The sequence below is a fragment of the Callospermophilus lateralis genome, chromosome 18 (genome assembly GCF_048772815.1).
Source record: "Callospermophilus lateralis isolate mCalLat2 chromosome 18, mCalLat2.hap1, whole genome shotgun sequence".
Lineage (NCBI taxonomy): Eukaryota > Metazoa > Chordata > Mammalia > Rodentia > Sciuridae > Callospermophilus > Callospermophilus lateralis.
In genome coordinates this window covers 10410656-10426467 of record NC_135322.1, presented here as the reverse complement: position 1 = coordinate 10426467, position 15812 = coordinate 10410656, and the positions used below count along the sequence as shown (strand labels likewise).

Genomic DNA, 15812 nt, shown 5'->3' with positions numbered 1-15812 from the left:
CTCGCTGCCCACACCTTCCTCAGCCCAAGAGCCTGGACTCAAGCCCCCTTCTTAGGAAGCATGGTCAGAGAGCCATGTTCTCAGGCAGGGCTGCTGCTGTTCAGTTGTCCTTTGGGCAAGTTGTTTGGAAGGTGACCCATAGCCCTGGTGGTTCTGTTAACTTTATTTTAATTGAAATGGAGGCATAACATATCCTAGAAAAATAAAGATTTAGGATACAAACTAGACACAAGGGTCAGGGTTGCCCCGGGGACAAGGGAATCTTTGGTCTGGGGCTAGAGGTGATGTGGCTTTAGTCCAGAGGAGTGAAGGGGAGACCCCACTCTGCCTACACCTGCACCCCTTCTTAGCAAGAAGGGAGAAGCATGGGGAAGGGTCCATCAGTCTCTGGGCCCAAAACTTTGTCCTCCACCCTCGGATTCCAAGCATTCTGAGAACACAGGGTATCAGTGGAGCTATTAATAGTGTGTTAGGGAGAAGAGGGAACAGGGGATCTGGCCATTCCGCAGGGTCTTCAGCTCACAGCTAGTACCAGATGGAGGAGAGCAGAGCCCGCATCAGGCCCCCAAATTCCCCATACATACGGCAGGACAGCAAGGAGAGGGCTGTAACAGAGGCCTCCCGTGCAGAGAGGGACAGAATCCTAGACAGGGAGTGGATAGCGTGTTCCCTGGCACCTCTAGGACTTGGAGAGGCCACCCAGGCTGGAGGGATATAGTGTGTGTAGGATCCCCAGACTGCTAACCTAGGCACTGTCCCTGTGTCTTGAGCACCATTGTCAGAAGAACTGATGAAGCTGAGCAGGTTACAGTTCCAAGGGCTCTTCCACAGGCACCGACTGTAGCTGGGTCAGGACCTTGGCCTCAGCTTCCAGCCCCTCATCAACTTCAGCCCCTGTCGTGGTCCCCAGTAGCAGCCCCTCAGGGTCAGGGTCTGGCAGCCTCAGCACGGTGTGAGGAACCTGTGTTCCCAGCCCTTTTTCTGCATCTAGCAGCCCCTCTGTTCCTGTGTTCAGCTCTAGCCCTGCCGGCCAAACTGGCACAGCTGCAGGTGACAGCATCAGACCCTCTGGCGGGGGTGCTGGGAAGCTGGGCAGGAGGCCAGAGTCCGGGGAGAAGGGCAGACTGGCTGCAGAGGTGGCCACAGTGGGTGGTGTTGGCTGCTGTGCAGAAAGCGTGCTCAGGCTGTGGGCCTCTGGGAGGGCGGGACTGGGGGCCACCGGGAGGGCTCCTTCAGGCACTGAGATGGCTGTCTCTGACTTCACGGGCAGGGCCAGGCCGGGGGCCGGTGGCAAGACCTGGGAAACCAGCATGCTGGTGGGGAAGGTGGCTGTGAGGATGATCTTGCCCTGCTGCACGGCCACACCTGTGACAATGGGGCTGCCAGACACAGGGTTGGCCAGGAGGAAGTTTCCTGTGGGGAGAGGAATTAGGTAAGAGTAAGCAGCTGACCAAGAGCATGTAGAGATGAAGCTGCTGGAGGGCAGGCAAATGGCTCCCTCAGGATGTGTGGCAAAAACTTTGGGGCACACTGGCAGAGGGCACAGGGAAACACCAGGGATGAGATGCTTCCTCCTCCCAGAACCCAGTGACATCCCTACCCCAAGCTGCATCCAGGTCGTAGGGAGGCAGGAGGGAGTACCTGGGGCGGTGGCTGAAGGCAGCTGCAAGGCAGTCACGCCCACCCCGGAGTTGATCAGGTGTACATTGGCAGGGCCTGCTGCAGCTGCCACCTTCACAGGGCTGCCTGGTCCAGCTGCCAACAGCTGCAATGGCCCCACAGCCTGGGGCAGGGTCACCACCTGGGAGGTAGGCACCACCTGGGGCAAGTTCAATAGTGGGGAGTTGGGCCCCAGGCCCGAGGGGTACCCGGGGGGTGGGGAGAGTGGCACCACCTGGGGGGCAGCCACAGTGGGCACCGGTCCTGGAGGCAGAGGGAAGGATGCAGCTGGTGGGGGGCCAGGTACCACTTGGGGCAGGGGCCCTGCCATGTCCTCTCCAGCTGACCCCGAAGCAGCCACCTGGGCTCCTTTGGTCTCAAGGGCCTCAGACTGAGCCTCCTCCAGCCGAATCTCCCCAGTCTGAGGGTCCATGACAAGGGAGGTCTTGGCCTCACTGGTTCCCTGGGGACTGGGCTGTGGTAGAGGGGCACCCCCTCCTCCTGTGAGCAGTAGGGGCCCCAGGCTGGAGGCCTCTCCCAGAGCCAGGCTGTTGATGATGACAGGACTGCCATTGAGGAGAACTGCTGGGGAGCTGCTGGCAGCCAGGAAGCTCCCATTTACCAGGATGGAGGGGGAGGCGGGACACGGAGTGGGAGGGGTGGCCCCTGCCAGAAAGATGGAGCTCTGGGTGGGAGCTTCGGCAGCCACTGGGGCCATCCCTCTCTCCAGGTCCTCAGGACTTCGGCTGGACTCATCCTCAGTAGTGGGGTTCCCATCAGACTCGCTGGAGGGAGAAAGGGTGGTTAGCTGTGATCCCCGAGGGCGAGATTCTCTCAGGAGCAGAGGCTGACCCCTGCTTCCCGACCTGCCCCAGCCCCAGCTTTTGTGGACTATTTCAAGGGTCATAGATCATCCCAAGGCCACCCAAGGACCCTGCGTTGGTAGCCACCACCGCGGGAAAGCTAACCCTGGAGCAACCTGAAGAACAGCCTGCTTTCCGGGCGTTTGCCTCTGGGCAGGGCCTCTCTGGGCAGGGCCGTGCACCAGGGCTTCCCCCAAGTCCCCTGGGTAGGCAGACGCGTGGCCTGGACCGTGAGGAGGCAGTTGCCTGCTCAGTTCCCAGCGTCCCTCCCAAGAGGCGTCAGAGGAGAGCGAGGCCCGGTGCGCGCGGGGTGGGAGGGGAAGGGCTTGGGTTACAGGGAAACCGGAGCCGGGGAAGGTTCACGTTTCACAACAAAGGCAGGGGCCGGACCATGCTGTTCAGGCTGGAGGGGGCGTGGGGGTGGGTAAGAGTAACGGTCAGGGAAGGGCCGGGCTGCGAAAGCGCCCAGAAAGCCACCCCTGCCCGGGGTAGGGTGGGCAAGGGCCCCTCCCCCACCCCCTTTAGAGGCCCTCATTTTCGCACTGTTTGCCCCACAGAGATCCCGAACACAGGGGGGTTTGATTTGGAACTTTGAGTGCAGCAGCGGGAAGAAGAGGTCTCCGGGCCTCCGCTTGAGGTCCCCGGAGGAGAGGAACGAGGACGTGGGCCTGATCCATCCACGCTTAGTCCCTACGCATCTCGGAGGCCTAAGGATGTGAGCGGGAAGTTCCAAGAAGCCCGGCGCCGAGACTCCAGCAGTGGGCACGGGGAGTTGGAGGCTGGTGTCCTCGGGAAAGGGGGACTTGCGCCTCCCGGATCCCCTCACCTCTTGCAGGGCGCGCCGCCGCTGGTCCCGGTCCGGTCGCGCTGTCGCCGGTTTTTGAACCAGTTGCTGACCTGCGTGAGCGAGAGACCGGTGAGCGTGGCCAGGCGGCGCTTCTCGTCCGGCGTTGGGTAGCGGTTGCCGCGGTAGCAGGCCTTGAGCGCGGCGCGGGAGCGCTCCTTGAAGCAGTAGACGGTCTCCTCGCCGTCCCAGATGGTCTTCGGCAGCGGGAACTTCTTGCGCAGCCGGTATTTGTCCACTGCGCCCAGCGCGCGGCCGCGGGCTCGCTCGGCCTCCTGGTAGCGCGCGCGCAGGTAAAGGTCCTGCAGGAAGGCGTGGTGGGCGGCGGGGAAGGGGCGGCTCTCCAGTAACCGGTAGAGTTCGGCGTACTCGCCCCGCTGGAAGGCCACCAAGGCCCGTGCGCGCAACACCGGGTCGCTGCCACGTAGGCGCTCGGCCGGGGGCAGTGCGCCTAGGAAGCGGCTCAAGCGACCAGCGTGGCCCGCCTGTAGCAGCGCCTCACAAACGCACGCCACCTGCTCCGGCGAGAAGCGGAGGCCCGTGGACGGTTCGGCAGCGGCCTCCGGGGGTGACCCAGGGACTCCCGGGGACCCCGAGTCCTCCGCTCCCGCAGCCGCTTCGCCCGCCCCGGCCCCGGCCGCCGCCGCCGCCTCACCCTCGGCTGCCTGCAAAGTCTGCAGGAGCTGGCGCGCTTCTTCCTCCTCCTCTTCGGTTGCCGTCGCCACCGCCTCCCCACCGGCCGCCGGCCCCGCGTTCGGCTCGGCAGGCAAGGTAGCCATGTTTTGCAACTTTGGGAAGTTCCTCCCTCCTTCTCCTCCCTCGGGTTTCCACCAGCCCCCTCCCCCGCCCGTCCCCTCTTTCTGCCCCCGCCTAGCGCTTCCCGATCTTCTCGCCACACCCCCCCCCCTGCCCCCCGAATGCCAGACCCCAGATCTACACTTGGGTCTCTGTCTCTGTGTGTCCGTCCCCCTCTCCGTCTGTCCGTGATTCTCCCTTTGTTTTCCCTCCGCCTCTGGCCGCGCTTTTTGTCCCCCCCCCCCCGCCCCCAGCGTGTGCCTCTGGCTCAGGGCCTCAATTTCCCATCGGGACAACAGAGAAGGTAACGGTCCGTCCAGGAGAGCTAAGGGCGCGAAGCCACCTCCGTCCGGAGACTGAGCTTCTGCACGCCTCCGTCTCCAGGGTCCTCTGAAGGCCCCCCCATTCCCATCTCGGCGCGCGCTCCGCCCCTCGGAATTCCCGGCTCCGCAGGGGGGCGGGTCTGGCAGGGAGGAGGGGCGGGCGAAACAGGGAGAAAGTTTGCAGCAACTTTTCTTAAGCGTAGGTCCCAGGAGCGGATGCGCGTGGCTTGCGCAGGCGCAGTGGAAGAAGGACGGCGGCGCGCTAGCCTGCCCAGCCCCCTTCTTCTCAACCCTTGGGGTGGCACAGCTGAGCCACAGCTGGGGGGGCGGTGCCTCATTGTGGCCAGTTCGCCATGTCCTATTGGCTGGATGCCGAGGTCCCGCCCCTCATGTTTTTCCTTCTCCCTCCCGGATTCGTCCTCTTTGCGTCCCGTAGCTCCCCGCCAAGCTATTGGCCAGCCCTACTGGCCTCCTGATTGGCCCACCGGGCAACCTCCTCCCCATAACGCGTACACAGCTACACCGCGGAGTCCAGAGCTTCAGGCAGACGAAAGGGTCTTTTATTTGCGAGGGTCGGGGGTGGAGGTCCTAGGTGGGGCCAGACAATAAATACCGAGGAATGTCTAGTCTCAGTGCATCCAAAATGTGGATTAGGGTGATGGGGTCCTGGAGGCTGTCAGCAAGTCGGAGGATAAAGGCAATAAATATCCAAACCACCGAGACGGGCGGAGCCAGCTGTGGCTCCTGGAGCAGCGCACGTAAGGGGTGAGGGGGGCTGGCAAAAGCAAAAGGTTCCCGAGGGAGCAGGCAGAGGTGATGCCGGACGTTCGCTGCGGTAGAACGTTCCGGGGAGAATAGGAGTTCATGCACAGGGAGGATTTGTGGTTTGCGAACAGATGGCAGATGCGTGGAGGGTGAAAATCGGATGGCTGAGCTCCGGTCGGCTGCCTTTTCGGACCGCGATTTGCCCATCCAGGTCGAGGATGGCTGAGCTCCGGTCGGCTGCCTTTTCTGGACCGCGATCTGCCCATCCACGTCGGGGCCTCAACCCGCCCAGAAGAAAGCAGTGATCGGCAGCTTCCCCCAGCAGCAGCCGCAGCAGCCGCAGCAGCCTCAGCAGCAACAACATTCCTGGCTGCAAGTCCCCCGCTAACCCCATTCGCCGGCCAAGGATCCGGCTCCTCCCTTCCCGGCCGCCAGGGGGCGGGCCCGGATCACAGGATTGGAGCTGGGCGAAGACCCGCGCTCGGAGCGGTATGAACTGGGAGGCGGTGGGAGCAGCTTCTAGGCCGAGCCCGGGTCATCCAACCCTTTAACCAAGCCTGAGGTCTAGGGTTCAGGGGACGAAGGTGGCTCCCGGGCGATGACAGACTGGGACGAGATGGCCTGCGCTGGCCACCAACCCAATGCAGCCCAAGGAGGTGGCACGAGCCAGAGAAGCGGCGAACACGAGCAAGGAACACGCCTCCGATAGGCCAGGCCTAGGGACCTACGGGCGAGAGGGCGGGATCAGCACTCGGGACGGCCTGATTGGTTCCTGAGAGCCGACCCGCCTATGCCTATAAGGGTCCTTAATTCTCCAATCCCGCCCCACACCCCCTACAGCTGGCAGCTGTGGCTTCTCGGCTCGCCAGCCAGAAATCCTGTCGCAGCTCATCATTGGCCGCTTCCTAGCGGCCTGTATTGATTGGCTGCCTATGCATCCTCCCTTCCCGCGGAGGCCAAGCCCCGAAGGGGTGCAGCTAAGCGGTGGTGGCATGGGGTGGGTGGAGTGAGGCCGGGGCACGGCAGCGGCGGCGAGAGAGCGTGGGACGTACCCTGGCAGGGAGCAGCAGGTGGCGGCGGTGCATGGGGCCTGGCCCCACCAGCGGGGACTGGCCCAGAGCCACGGCCGGGGGGCCATCTAGCTGGAGAGAGAAGGGACAGGTGACCCGATCGGAGCCCAGCCTAACCCTGCCTCCTTCGGCAGGGGATGGGGGCGGGTGAGAGTGAGGAAAGTCGAGGTCGGGGGAGGAATCTAGGGAGATCCCCGGAGGGATTTGATGAGAGGCCCGAACTGAGGGAGATCTGGGACTACGGAGCCCCAAAGAGATAGGGTGAGCCCTAAATCTGTATGGGAGGGGGGTTAGCAGGCCTGAGGCAGGGGAAAGAGAGGGGTCTTACATGGGAAGGTGGATCCGTGGCCCGGGGACTGGGGACCCCCGTGACAGCTGGAAGGAGAAGAGAGAGGCGTATGGCGCGTGAAGGGGCAGAGAAGGGAGGTGGCGCGGCGTGCCCCAGCCTGGGCCCCATTCCTCCCCCAACTTGTCCCCCTTGCTGGCCCACCTCCTCCCGGCGCCCTCCCGGAAGGGGGCAGATGAGGGACTCGCCTGCGGCTCCCTCTGTCTGCAGCAACTCCAGCCGCTCCTGCAGCTGCTGGATGTGCACCTCCAGGTCTCGGTTCCGGGCTTCGGCCTCCTGTAGCTGACTGAGATGAGGAAAGAAACGTGACCCACTGGGGTCTGGGCTGCAGAGTGCCAAGGGTGTCGGGGACCCTGTGCCCCGACCCCGACCTGGCGAAGTTCTGGTTGGCCGTGCGGATGGCCTCCAGCTCGAGGCTCAGGTTCTGCCGGCTGAGCACCTCCTCCTCCAGGGCTTCCTGGAGCTCCCGCAGGGTCACCTCCGACTCTGTCTCTGCCGCGGGGGCAGCAGTTGGATCTGCCACTTCAGCCTGTGGGTAGGGACTGGGTTTGGGGCTGCCTGTGGCTCCTGGAGCACAGCTTATCCACTCCCCACCGTCACCCTGTCTCTAGAATCCCCATAGCTTCAGCAAGTCCCCTCCTGTCCACACAGGAAGCAAAGAGCTGTTCTCAAAACTCAGATTGACTGACCATGTCCCTTCCCTGATCCAATGTTTCCAGTCCCCAGTGCCCCAGGACAAGGTGGCTTTACCAAAAGGCCTTGCTTGGTTTGTTTCCTGCTGGTCTCTGCACCCACCCCTCATGTACCATGCAGCCATATGACTGACCCTCCTGTCACTTTTCAGAACAAATCAGCCTCAGATAAACCAGCAGGGTCCCCTCAGGGCTTCTGCTCTTGATATTCTCTCTACTGACCATGGGACACTTTTCTCTCCATGGGTGGCCCTGCCTCTTTCACCAATGCTCGACTCAGACTCCTCAGAGCCCCCCACGCACACACAGAGTTAGTGCCCTGTTCTGATGTCCTCATAGGGACCATCTCTTGACTGAAGTGACTTTATCTCTGCTGCTTTGTCTGTTTCTGTCCTCTAAATTCCCAGAGGCACAAGGCACCTGGCAAGTGCCAGCGGGTCCCTCCTGCTGCAACTGACCAGCCTCTCCTTCAGCTACTCACCATGTCCTCTGCTGGGGATATCCTGGGCTCCCCGCTGGGCTCTTGCACACGTGGCTCAGGCAATTGCTGGGCCTCCAGTTCCATTGGTGTGGGGTCTGGGACCTCACTGTCCCTGCAAAGAGGAAGAGGGGAGGAAGAGTCCTTCCTACCCAAGAGGCTGCCAAGCCCTGGGAACCCATGGCCTAAGGGCATGGAGCAGCTGGCCCATGGTTCAACCAGGGGTGAGGGGGAGTGAAGAGGACCAACTGTCAGGTGAGTTGACAGGCCCGTCTCTGTCTCACATGTGGCCTCAGGCCCCTGGGAGCTGGGGCCCAGACGCCATGTTCCAGGGTCTGTACCTTCCCTCCCTTAACCCCATCACCTTTGCATACCTCTCTCCTTAGGACCTCAGAACAGGGAAGGGGTCCTAATGAGGAAGACCCTGCCAAGTTCTGGGCACCTCCAAAGATGTGGTCATAAGACTGGATGTGGGATTCCCCAGACTGTGACTGAAGCTATTAGGACACCCCCTCATGCTCAGCTGCTGGGAGGGGGTGTAGGGCAGAGATCGCCTAAGAATATGAACTTTCAATAAAAGTGGCGTCCTTTGACCAGCAGTCTCTCCCATGGGAATATGCCTCAAGGACCTTGGTACCCTGGACAAGCTCTGAGACCAACCTGTTGGCTGTTTGTAGCAGCCTGGGTTGTAACAGGACGTGTTAAAGCTGACCTGACCTGACCTGACCTGACCTGCAGTGAGGAGGAGACTAGACATGCTCATGACTGATAAGGGATGCCGTTTGCAGATTAGGAAGCAACTTGTTCTCACGGTGGATAAACATGTTTGCCAGCTTCGAGCCAGGGATGTCGCTAATGGTGGGCTCAGATGCAAGCTTCCTTTTCCTTAATCTTATTTCTTAATTTACTTGTGATAAGCAGTCTCATTTATATAATTGATGCTTTTTAAAGGCTTTATTGTTACATGACTATATTCTGTCAAAATTGATTGTAAAATTCCAAGCTTATTTTACCCCTGATTCTGAGTACTAGAAATGTAAAAGTCTAGGGTTGCAGAATTCTGGAAGACCAAGCCTACGGGCTCTAAGGTTTTGCAATTGAATCTAAAATGTTAAAGTACTTTAGGGTTCCTAAGAGTGCTTTGTCCTAAAATGATCCTGCAAAAAGAAGAAAGAATATTGATCCCACAAACCGACGGGTCACCAATAAGCCTGGACACAGTGGTCTTGAGCCTCCTCCTGGGGCCTCTGCAGGCCGGCACTCTCCTACACCTCACATGCTGCACAGGTGCACTTACCTGAGGGCCATACAGGAGTAGGAGTAGCCCACAAAAGGCAGGTGGACCCCCAGTGGCATACCTTCCGGAATGTCCGACAGTGTTTCCTACGCAAGGAACACACAGATGTGACCAGCAGTTACCAGGGCTGGCCCCTGACAACTGCTGGTCACCATGGCCCAACAGTTGTCTTTGTTGTCATGGCTTAGGTGTGCTCCAACTCCAGGATCATTTAAAATGACCTCCCCATCATTTTTTTCTAGTCGCCTGTTGCTTCCCCTTCAAGGCCCTCACCACACTCTAATCACAGCCTTCTCTGGGGTGTAAGTGGATGAGGGCAGGGGCCAGAGCTGACTTGGTCAGTGCTATGTCTCCAGAACTGCCCAATAGAAGGGCACCTGGGCCTGAGTGAAGGATTCTGGGGCAGCTTGTTAAACTGACACCAGGCCCAGCTACTCAGGAAGCTGAGGCAGGAGAATCTCAAGTTCCAGGCCAGCGTGGGTAACTTAGCAAGACCCTATCTCAAAATAAAAAATGAAAAGGGCAGCTGGGCACTGTGGTACCTGAAGCTGAGACAGGAGGATCTCGAGTTCAAACCCAGCCTCAACAACTTAGCAAGGCCCTAAGCAACTCAGCGAGACCCTGTCTGTAATAAAAGGGCTGGGGATGTGGCAGTGGTTAAGAACCCCTGGTTCAATCCCTGGTACCAAAAAAAAAAAAAAAAAAAAGAGAGAGAGAAAAGGCGAGATGGACAAAGGAAGGAAGGAAGCTTCCTCTCCTGCCTCTCTCCTCTCATTCCTCCAGGAATTAATTCAGATAGCCCCTTCCTCCAGGAAACCCTCCAGCACCTTCCCTCTGGGTCAAGAGCCCAGCCCTCTGTACTCCATCTCAGCCCTGATAACTCTGGGGACTGGACTGTCTTCCCCATTTGGACTGGGTCCCAAGCACTGGGTGGGCACAGCAGGTACTCTAGGTAATGAACGACTCGGAACCCCAGAGGCAGGCACTGTAATTACCCCAATTTTATGGAAGGGGGATGGGGAGCTTCCCTCAGCCGAACAGGGGCCGCAGATACCTACCCCGCCCCCGCTCACCATGGCAGTGAGCCCATCCTCCACCACGTCAAAGTTGCAAGTATCGGTGGCACCCTCGAAGTCCGGAATAAAGGGGGGCAGGCTATCTCGAAGTCCCTCCCAGTCAAGGCCAAAGAAGAAAGGATGCTTCCGGAAATCGTCTGCTCCACCTCGTCCTAGCCTTATCTCCGCGGGACACAGCAGACCTTGGATGAGGTCTCGAGCCTCTTCTGGGACCCCAGTGTCTGCCAGTGGCAGAGACAAGTGCTCCTGCTCAGAGGAAGAGTGAAAGAAGAGATGGTGGCCTGGGAGCAGTTGTGGAGCAGCAACGGGTCGCTGTGGCTGAGCTCACCTTGTAGTGGACAATCTTGCCGTAAGTCTCAGCCGTGGAGTCGGCGTAGAAGGGCGTCTGCCCGTAAAACATTTCATAGGCGAACACACCCAGCGCCCACCAGTCACACTCAGGCCCATAGCTGCCTGTCCCAGGGCCGCCGCCCACAGCCTGAAGGATCTCTGGAGACAAGTAGTCCGGGGTACCCACAGCCACAAGGGACCGCACCTGTGCCAACAGGACCAGAGCAGTCCTCCTAACCACCTCCTAACCGAACGTGTGCTCCCTCCCCTCCCACCTCCTTGACCTGTCCAACCCTGCCCTAGAGGACACACTTGGTCCAGGGTAGCTTCCTTCCTTCTGGAGCATCTAAATTTAGTCCCCGCCCCCACGCCGCCCCTCCACGTCCCCTCATTGGTGGGCGGAGTTGCTCACCGTTCCATCAGCCCGCAGTTTGAGGCAGGAGCCAAAGTCTGCCAGGCGAATGTGGCCGCAGCGGTCCAGCAAGATGTTGTCCGGTTTGATGTCCCTATGCAGAGGGAAGAGGGAAGAATGTTGAGTCTTTTTCTCGCCAGGCTCCGCCCCTTTGGGCAGTTCTGCCTAGTGCCGCACCTAGGGTTCCGCCCCTGGGAGGGTTCTGCCGTTCTGGACCTCATTCCCCAGGCCCCGCCCCCAGTGAGCCCCAACAGAGGTGAAGCGGTCCTTCTGTAGACCGGTCAGCTCTGGGTTCCATCTTCCAGGACCCGTCCCATACAAGCCCTGCTGTCCCTCTCAGGGCCCCGCCCAGGCCCTGCCCCTCAGCCCCTGCCACGCCCACCTGTGCACATAGCCCAGCTGGTGCACTGAGTCTATGGCCATGACAATCTCGGCCAGGTAGAAGCGCGCCATCTCGGCCGGGATCCGCTCCCCAAACTTGCTCAGCAGCGTTAGCAGGTCCCCGCCCACGTAGTACTCCATGACCAGGTACTGAGAGGGGGCGCGTCATGGGAATCAGTAGCCCTCCCTAGGCACCAATCTCTGATCCCCAGAGGCAAGGACTCCCAGAGCCACCCGTTCCTGAGTCCTCGAAGCCCCATACCAGAGAAACCCTAAATCTTCAAGGCCAAATCAGAGACCCTCCCAGGATGTCCCAGGACAGATCTGCTCCCCCTCCCAGAGACACTAAGGGAAAAAAGACCTCCCAAGGCTCAGAAGATAGATCCCAGATACTCCCAGCGCAGGCCTTGCGCCGGAAATGCTGCAGAGCGCTCTCACCCCAGGGAAGTTTCCTCCAACAGGCTCTTCACACAAAACACCCAGAATCTCCAGGAAAGGAGCACTGAGGACATCACCTCCCACCCCCTCCTCTACCTGAGACGCAGTTCCTACCGAGACAGACTCTCACAGGCGTGCAGGGGCAGCCGCCTCAGGCCCGCCATTTCCTCTCCCCACCGAACTCACCAGGTAGTTCTCATCCTGGAAGGCGAAGTGCAGCTGCGTGATCCAGCGCCTGTCCCCATTTGCCAACACATCCCTCTCTTCTCGGAAGCACGACACCTGTGTGACACCCGGAGGAGCTAAGGGCCAGGAGAGCAGATCCTGTACCCTCCCCCCCACACCCCCAGCCCGGGCCCCCACCTCTCCTCTCTTCAGCATGTCCCACTTATTCATAATCTTCATGGCATACACCTGTCCCGTCTGCTTCATCTTCACCACCGCTACCTGCAGGCGGAAACACAGGGACTGACAGTAGCCCAGATGACTGGGAAAACCAAAGGGCCTGGACCGGACTCCAACACCATCTTCACCCAGCTGCGGCCTCACCCTGCAGTGGCCACGCCACGCCCCTGGGCCTCAAGCCCCGCCTCCAGCCCAGGCTCAGTCTTAGGTTCTAACATTCAGTCCATTCATCAATTTCTCAGGCCCTGCTCCAGCTCCTGTGCCCCACCCACAGCAAATAAAGTGCTGGCCCACAGGGCCACTCAGGACTCACCTCGCTGAATGCCCCGCGTCCAATCACCTTCAGAATCTCAAAGTCATCCCTCTGCAGTCGAACCTCCTTAAGCCTCGCTGCAATGGGCTCCGCTACGGTAGAGGGAAGAACAGAGGGTCACTTGGATGGACAAGGGTCTGTCCTTCAGTCTCCCCTTCTCTCTTCCCCTCAGCTGCACTGTAGCTCTCCCACATAAACACCATGTGATGTTCTGGGACCTTCCCGTGGAGGAGAGATGCCTGGGGACCTGTTTTTGGCACAGGGCTTGGGCCAGAGGATGCAAGGTGGGAAGAGCTGGGCAGCACATACCCCGGAGCGGAAGCCTTGAAGAGCAGGTGCAGAGACAGCCCATTTCCAGACCCCCGAGCCTCAGGCCCTCCACCCTCACTCTGGATGATGATTAAGGTGCCGTCTTCGGTCCCCATACCCAATCCCAAACTTTTCATTTTGAATGTCTTTGGCTATGACCCAGAGCTGCAGCTGTGTCCAGCAGTCTAGATGAGGTGCTGTGCTTCTCGAAGCACATTTTGAGAAACAGAATTTGAGCTAGGAGGCCTGAGGGGACACCAGTGCCAAGGCACAGCTGGGGCGTCCAGCAGTCCTCCCGGAAGGCAGCAGGAGGGCTCCAGCTGAGGAGGGCCTACTGCTAGAAAGGCTCAGCAGCAAGGGGTACTGGCCAGGAGTGGAGGCTGAGGTTCAGGGGCAGTGGGAGGTTCAGAGGGAGGCCTGGCCTCCTACAGGGTGGAAGAAGCCAGAACCTGGCAGGCAGGGTGGAAAAGGGATGGGTATGGGCATTAAAGAGGGGAAATTGAGTAGGTTGTGGAGGTGAGAGAGGGGGTTCAGGGAAAGTGGGCCCACAGGGAAGAACCGGCCAAGGGGAGGATGAGGGAGGGAGGAGAGCGCCAAGACATTGAGCCCTTTTAAGGCAGCAGGAACCCAGGCCCCCTCCCCCACCCTGGAAGTCTGGCAGGGGAGGGGCTGCAGGATGCAGCTCAGGCCACAAAAGGACTTTCTTCTTCCAGGAGAGCCAGACCCCTGCCCCCATCCCAGATCTCAGTTTACCCTGCCAGCCAGCTTTACACTCGGTAAAAGGGAGACCAAGAGAGTCACAGAGGAAAGGGGTGGGGAGGGGAGGGTCTTCCAGAGACTGAGTGGCCTAGCCTTTGGCCTCCACCTTCCCATCTGTGAAATGGGAGAGGAGGAGAAGAGCAGGCCCTGAATCATAAAGAGAAGGATAGGGAACTAAAGGGAGTTGGGAAAGGTTCAGACAATGACCGAGAAGGGCACACAGGCCAAGGGCCAACAGCAGACACTGGGGAACAGGCATGTGGAGTGACAAAGCGAAAAGGTATTGAGGTGACAGCAACTAAAGAGAGCTTGAAACTGTGCTGGGTGTTGCATGGGGGCAGGAAACTGGCCTTGGGGCATTTTTCCCCCAGACTTGTCCCCAGGTCCTGGGAAGACCTTTTGAGAAAGGTCTTTGTAGGACAGCTAGAGGGTTAGAGGCCCTGAAATAGGACCACCAAAGGAGGCAGGAGCTGGCAGGGAGCACGGGTTGGCCCAACCAGGCTAGCAGGGACCAATATATGGGGGATAGGGTGGCATCACAGAACCCAGGGAGAAAGGGAACAACCCCAAGTTGTTCCTCCTCAACCAGGAGGATGGGGATCTAGTGGCGCCTGTCTGCAGAGCTGGCTCTTCCTCAGGGCCTGTGAGTCACTGCACCCTCTCGGGTGCCTGGGCACCTGTTGGGGTAGCTGGAAAGGCTGGCGCCGAGCACCTGCCTGTCAGCTACACCCCTGGCAGCTGCCCATGCTATCCCTCTTGGCTAACCCCTGCACTTTGGGAACCAGGGTAGAGGACCATAGAAGCCATCTGGGGGAGAGGGTCCTAGGAGATGGCTGCAAACATGTCCTAGCTCTGGACTGGGGCAGAAGGAGCAGGAAGAAAACAGGAGGCCAGGCCCAGCCTAGCCTGCCATGGTTCCCCAGCCATGGCTCTGAGTCACGGCTGCCCTGGCCTCTGCTGGCCTTACTCTGTCCTGCCAGGGTGGCACAATGGGTAGGGCATGTTGCCCCAGAACCCAGGTCCAAGCTCTGGGCCTCCGTGCAAGATCTCTCCATGTTTGTGCCGCTCCTTAAGAGCCAGGCCCCTGTCCCTGCCCCACCCACGGGGGCCACACAGGCAGCACTCACCCCACTGCAAGAAGTCGGCCACATACTTGTCCTGGGCCAAATCGGAGGCACCCAGCTCCTGGTGGACGCCCAGGAGAAGGTCGAGCAGGGGCTCCAGCCCCAGGAAGCCGGGGTCCAGCGCCAGCTGCTGGAGCCGCCTCAGCCGCACCTCGGCTGACATGTTGGGCAGACAGCACCATGGCCCTTCCCCGGGCCGGGGCACGGGGTCCTCCTGTCACGGGGCCTGGCAGACCCTGTCCAGGCCCCAGAGTCCTGGCCGCATGTCTGCCTGCCCTGACTGTCCCCTGGGCCTCTGGCCACTTCTCTGCAGCTGAGGCCTCCTACTTTTCTCCCCACCCCTTTGTCCAGCCCTCCTCCCGCCTCCCAGCTTTAACCCCTCAAGAGCCAACACCCCAACTCTCCTTCCAGCACCCCTCAGGACACTGTGGTGCCAGACTGCAGGAACTGAGAATCTTAACTTGCACCCCCAATAAAAAGGTGGAGCCTGGGGAAAGCTAGTGTGAACGAGGTCCAGAGGAGTCCTCCCACTGCCCAGAGGGGCCAGTCAAGGCTCTGTGACCCAGGACCTACCCCCCTGGCTCCTGCCAAGCCCCAGCACTGCGGGGGGGGGGGGGAGGCGAAAGGGGTTGAGGCCTGGGAAGGGGGGCTGGAGGCCAGAGCAGCCTTTCTTGTGACTCAGCAGTGGAATCCAACTTTGGGACAGTTAAATTTAGCCCCTGGGCCCTCTGCTTCACGCTTTCTCTTTGGCGGGAGGTAGGGAAGGGGTGGTAAGGAGAGAATCAGGAGGGGATGCTTTCAGAAGCCAGGGCCAGGGGTGACCTGCTGTCCAAAGGCTGGGGGAGGAAAGTGATGTGGCCAGGCCCTCCCCAGGCAAAGGAGACCCCAAAATAGCTCCTTGGCCCCTGGCCTGGTGGCCACATTCCTGCCCAGACTGGGATTAGAAACAGAAACATGTTGGGGGTGGAGCGGGAAGGCGCCACTCCCTGAGGCTCTGAGAGGTGGCCAGGAGGAATCAGTCTGTCTTTTCAGGGTGGACAGTTCTCTCCAGAGGAAATCACGGCCTCCAGTGGCACTGGATACGGGGCCAAGGCAGGGCCAGGCCCGAGGCATCGGGCAGCAAAGACCTGTCT

General features: G+C 60.2%; 2 protein-coding genes and 1 long non-coding RNA gene across 7 annotated transcripts; 1 reads left to right on the top strand and 2 right to left on the bottom strand.

Moving 5' to 3' along the window:
• Positions 1 to 145: 145 nt before the first annotated feature.
• On the bottom strand, positions 146 to 4214 carry Six5 (SIX homeobox 5). The gene is made up of 3 exons (XM_076839134.2): positions 3349 to 4214; positions 1642 to 2444; positions 146 to 1413 (listed from the first exon to the last, which is right to left on the bottom strand). The coding sequence occupies exons 1-3, from the start codon at positions 4143 to 4145 to the stop codon at positions 806 to 808; spliced, it is 2208 nt and encodes a 735-aa protein (XP_076695249.2). The 5' UTR covers positions 4146 to 4214; the 3' UTR covers positions 146 to 805.
• On the top strand, positions 2969 to 8955 carry LOC143384071 (uncharacterized). Its single transcript, XR_013089249.2, has 2 exons — positions 2969 to 4137; positions 4416 to 8955. It is a non-coding gene; the product is annotated as an uncharacterized LOC143384071 (long non-coding RNA).
• Positions 5023 to 14999, bottom strand: Dmpk (DM1 protein kinase). Of its 5 annotated transcripts, none has more exons than XM_076839136.2 (15): positions 14683 to 14999; positions 12488 to 12579; positions 12133 to 12216; positions 11956 to 12051; positions 11333 to 11481; positions 10951 to 11044; positions 10537 to 10743; positions 10191 to 10454; positions 9133 to 9218; positions 7839 to 7950; positions 7037 to 7194; positions 6854 to 6951; positions 6648 to 6694; positions 6302 to 6391; positions 5023 to 5973 (listed from the first exon to the last, which is right to left on the bottom strand). In XM_076839136.2, the coding sequence occupies exons 1-15, from the start codon at positions 14840 to 14842 to the stop codon at positions 5821 to 5823; spliced, it is 1890 nt and encodes a 629-aa protein (XP_076695251.2). In that variant the 5' UTR covers positions 14843 to 14999; the 3' UTR covers positions 5023 to 5820. The 5 variants fall into 5 exon arrangements, with proteins under 5 accessions (XP_076695251.2, XP_076695250.2, XP_076695253.2 ...); XM_076839135.2 differs by having other exon boundaries at positions 6302 to 6387; XM_076839138.2 differs by having other exon boundaries at positions 10206 to 10454.
• Positions 15000 to 15812: the final 813 nt, after the last annotated feature.